The 5016-nt window shown below is 55.2% G+C and overlaps 1 protein-coding gene across 1 annotated transcript in view; it reads right to left on the minus strand.

The window, feature by feature from the left end:
* Positions 1–5016, minus strand: part of DNAH10 (dynein axonemal heavy chain 10) — a 122719-nt gene that overhangs the window by 27740 nt on the left and 89963 nt on the right. Inside the window, exon 53 of the mRNA XM_019648882.1 lies at positions 4398–4790. Coding sequence (XP_019504427.1) covers positions 4398–4790 — 393 coding nt within the window. The remainder of the gene's footprint in view (positions 1–4397; positions 4791–5016) is intronic.

The raw sequence follows: 5016 nt of genomic DNA on the forward strand, positions 1-5016 counted from the left end.
TATCGAGCTTTGGCCCATGTGGCGGCCTCAGGTGCCCCCGCCAGAACAGAAGTCCCCAGGGTACACAGGGTCCCAACACCAGGACGGCTGCTCCGATTCTGACCCTCCCTCCCGTGTCCCAGCCACTCCACATCATGTGACATTGACCAGCGCTTCCTGGCCAGTGCTAGCTGAGGACACCAGTGCTGCCCTCCCTGGTGTTTGGCTCCCTGGGGTCTCTCTGCCTCTTTGCCACCTTTTCCTGTGTTCATTCAGGCCCAGCTCAGAAGCCACGACTGCCTGAAGTGGCCCGCCCCCTCTGTCACTCTCAATCTCATCACTCTGTCTATCTGCTTCAGGACACTGATCGCATCTGAAATTTCATCTACTTACTGGCTCGCTTTCTGGCTCCACTCACGAGAATGTAAGCATTTCCCCAAGGGCTGTAACCCCAACATTCAGAACAGGGCTTGGCTCACAGCAGGTGTGCTGGGTTGAATAATGTTCCCCCCGAAATTCAAGTCCACCCAGAACCTCAGAATGTCACCTTATTTGGAACGAGTGTCTTTGCAGATGGAATTAGTTAACATGAGGTCACATTGGGTCCTTCTAAGCCCAATGACTGGGTCCAATGACTGGGTCCTTCTAAGACGGCCATGTGAGGACACAGGGACAGAGAGGGAAGAAGGTCGTGTGATGATGGAGGCAGAGGCTGGAGTCTGCATTTTTAATGCCCAGGACTGCGGCCACCAGAAGCTGCAAGAGGCAGGAAGGAGCCTCCCCTCGAGCCTCTGGAGGGAGCCCAGCCCTGCCGACACCTTCTTTTCGGGCTTCTGGCCTCCAAACTGAGAGAGCATGAAAGCCTGTCGTTTGAAGCCACCCTGTTTGTGGTGCTTTGTTGTGGCAGCCCCAGGACACGAATTCAGTAGGTATTCAATAAATGCACACTGAATTCACTATTATCTCCCACTGTGGCATTCTCTCAGGATTTATCTTCACAGTCGACAAGCAGGCGCAGGTGGGGTGTCTGCAGCGGGGAGAGATGACATTTCCATACCCGTCAAACCCCTAAGCCGTCAGCTCTGGGCTGGGCACATGGTAGGGTCTCAGTGCCTACTAAAGGGGACTTGAGATCAACTCAGGAAACAATGGCCACTGAAGTGTCCAAAGATTCCACGCTCAGTGCCTATAAGTGGCTGTCCCCCAGTGGAGCCAGGTCCTGCTGTGTGTGGAGTGACCTCCCCGCACCAGCCGGCCCCACACTCGCCTATGGTCGTGTTGGTGGAGATCTCCTCTAGCAGGGCCTCGCAGGCGGCGGACTTCTCCGCCAGCACGATCTTCTGCTCAGCCAGCTTCTGGTTGAGCTCGTCCAGCTGAATGGTGGCCTCCTTCAGCTTGTCCAGCCCCCCCTCCAGCCGCTTGCACTGAGCTGAGGAAAGAGAACAGCGGTATCCATCAATCACCAAGGTGGGCGCCGTTCCCAGCACGTCCGGGCAAGCGCTCCAGTGGCCTCACTGCGCTTCATCCAACGTGGGCTCGTGGTGGGGCAGGGGGCAGTCATTCTCATGAGATGTCAAGCATCTTTCAGGACGTCCACTGCCGTATCGGGATGGCATCAGCCGAAATGAATATATGTCTGAAAACGGCCCTTTGTTTGGCCAAGAGNGACCCCCGCATGGGCCACTGTGAGCTGCGCCCTCCTTAAAAGAGTCAACTATGCCCTTGTAGCAAAAAACACTACACAAATACAATTTTTCATCTCCAAAACAAGCAAAACCCCAAACGCTTAGCAGTGCCCCCTGTTGGTGAGACTATGAAAAAGCAGGCACTCCTGAGGGTTGCCAGCGGCGTGTAAGTTGGTTCCCCCGGCCCATGGAGGGCACGAGGCAGCGGCTATGGACACTGTAAATGCACACAGCCTTGAACTCAGCAATTCCACTCTGGTTAATGTGTCCCCCCTGGGGGACTTGCCCAGGTACACAATGACATATGGTCAGGGTTATTCCTGGCCACGCTGCAAAAAAAGGCCAAATACTGGAAACAAGCTGAATATTCATAAATGAGGGCTGGTTAAATCGGTGATGGCACAGCCCTACAATGGAATGTGATGGCAATTTAAACGTATCGGGGAGGCCGTTTGAGCTCCTTTTGCTCGGCCCGCTCCAGACTCTTTGGTGTACTTTCTCTTCTGATAATGGCCCTTGAGCCGTTCTCTACTGCTCGGGCCCGCTTCTATTTCTTTAAAGTGTACTTTGTCTTCTAATAAAGTGCCCTTTCACGACTTTAAAAAAATGTATCGGGGAAATTAATCATATATCAATATGCAAAAGATCTCCAAAATGTATTGTGAGGTGGAAAAGCCAAAATGCAGAAAACTATGCATAGTGCATCATTAATATGGAAAAAAGAATACCCAGGTGTGCCTTGTTCTACAAACCCCTAGGATCCAAAGTCAGGAGCCGAAGGGACACTGGTGTATGTGGTCCCTTGAACAAGCATCAAAACTCTCTGGATGGATATATGAGACATGAAAGGCAGCAGTTACCTGCTGAGTTGGGGAAGGGGAGCTGAGCTGATGGGGGACAGGTGGGAGGTGCTTTTCACAGCATGTCANCACCTCTGGTATTTTTCACTTGGCTCTGGGTGATCGCATCGAAGTCCATCTCCATCAGCGACCGCAGGAAATTGGGGTCGGACATCATGCCCTTGGCGGTCTTCCAGTTGAGCTCCTTGTACCCCTTCATGATAAGGATGCACTCGCACACCGTCTGCACCTGTTTCGGGGGCTTCGCAAAGGACCTGGTGAGAAAGGGAACCACGTGTGGGTCAGGACCCAGCCTGACTGAGAGTTCCAGGAAACAGGGCTCAACCCAGAGGCCTGCCTTGGAGGCGAGGCTGCACAGACACAAAGGAAGCCATGTCCCAGCAAGGACCTGGGCTCCCGCGGAGGAGCTTCTCCCAGGGCAGGGGCGGGTCTCACCGATCAGGTGCCAGACTAGGCTCCTGGAACCTGACCAGGCTTCAGAATCATAGCGGGGTGTCGTGAACACGCAAACCCAGGCCAACCCCCAGCGTAAGAATCAGCAGGTCAGGGTGGAGCCTGAGAAACAACGTTTCTAATTGCACCTGGAGTGTAATTTCGTCTAAATGGTAGCCAGTGTCATTATTGTCATCATCGTCACTGGCTTATTTCCGTTTACCAGATGAAGAGGGGAGCTTGCGTGCTTGGACGGCCTGTCAGTGTTCACGCAGCCCGTGGGGTCTGGGGACCCCGCATCCTGGGCGCCTTCCAGGCTGTGCTGCCCGTTCATGGTTTTCTTTGTCTTTCATGAGGCCAGACAATCACTCTGCTGCCCCAACACTCAGACGTCCAGCGCCCTCTGCCCTCCAGGGAACTGGAAACCCAAAAGGAACAGGAGAAGGCACGGCAGCGTGGGTGCAAAGACGGAGAAGGAGCAGGTGGCCCATGAGCCATACTCAGGGGACGCGCTTGGCTGCCCGCTCTGCTGGGCAGTCCATGAAGAACCACATCAAGTCGTGCGGACACCAAAGCTGAAAACACAGACAGAAGCAGAAGGAAAATGATAAAAGAAAAAAAGGAAAAAGGAGAGAAGAAGAGGGGATGACAGAGGCCCCAGAGGGCATGGAACAGCAAGGGGGAGTGAGGCAGGAGTCCAGCCATTCTAGGAGGAGGCCAGGATGACCAGGGGAGGGAGAGGCAGGGGTGTGGGGGAAGAACCCGACTGTGGAGATACCCCTCCCGGACCCAGAGCCCCCACCCACTTCCCTGCAGACAAGAGGGGACAGAGGGAGCCACACAGCGTAAGGACAAGCCAGGACAATGTCTCCAGCACAAAGCTAGAGATTCAAGTAATGGTCCTGAGTCACCAGGGAAGGTGCAGTGTTGCTGGGGTCGGGGCTACGAAAGCAGGCAACGCTGTCAACTGTTTTTCAAAGGTTTTCTCTAGAATTGCTGCAGGCCAGGCCCAGGCTGGCGCTCTCTGAATAGTCAGAGGAGGAAAGAATCAGCGAGTTAAGACGGAAAGAGCCCAGGCTTCAGTGCAGGGTCCCACCCCCTTGGGCATGTTGGGAACTGTCCAGGGTTCTCAGTTTTNTACCCTCAACTGAAAGAGGCTGACCTGATGTACAGGGACGCTGGGAGCACCTTTTAGGGTTCCCCTCCCCACAGCACAGTCCGATGAGGTGGCCTTTTCTCATCAGGCAAACCCCAGGTGACTCAAAGCCCGAGTCCAATGACAGCACAGGCTGACGTCCTCCCACCCCCACCCCCACCCGCAACCCTCTGCTTCTAAGACCCAGGACCGACCAGGAACGAGGCCCTGAGATCACGGAGTCTGTCTCCTGGAGCAGACACGGCGGCCGGCCCCGGCTCAGCACGCTCCCTCTGCGGCTGATACCTCTGTGGCCTTGGCCTTGGTCTCCTCCAGCGTGTGCACCAGGTCCACGTTGTCCAGCATGTTCCCCGTGGAGGTGGCCAGCTCCCGAAGGAGGGAGTCCTCCAGGTCCTTCAGCAGGTTCTTGTTCTCACTGGTCTCCTGGATGAGGTGCTCCCGCTGCTCCTCCAGCTCGTGCCTCTCGTAGGCCACCAGCACGCTCAGCAGCTGGTCCTCCAGGCCCTTCAGCGTGACTGCGGGGGACAAGGGGAGGCCCTCACAAGCTGGTCCCCGACAAGCTGGCTGCCGTGTCTTCTCGCCTACGCAGCTGTGCCTGGGGCAAGCCGAGGGTGGGTCCCAGCGGCATTTCGGGACCCTGAGGACTCGCGTTACTGGCAAAATCACTCCATAGCCACAAGGTGGAAAATGTCAGAACAGCATGGAGACGCCGCTCTACAGAGTGGTGGACGATGCAACACAAGAAAGTCCAGGGCTCCACATGTTGGGGAACCCTAGGGGAAAGCGTTCCCAAGCCTTATTAACCTGTTGAAAAAACTGTACGACAACCCTGGAAAATTCAATAAATGGCCTTCAATTCTGACGGAGTTCGGTTAAGAGGAATGGGGGAAATCCACAATTATGT

The sequence above is a fragment of the Hipposideros armiger genome, unplaced genomic scaffold, assembly GCF_001890085.2.
Source record: "Hipposideros armiger isolate ML-2016 unplaced genomic scaffold, ASM189008v1 scaffold_128, whole genome shotgun sequence".
Taxonomy (NCBI): Eukaryota; Metazoa; Chordata; class Mammalia; order Chiroptera; family Hipposideridae; genus Hipposideros; species Hipposideros armiger.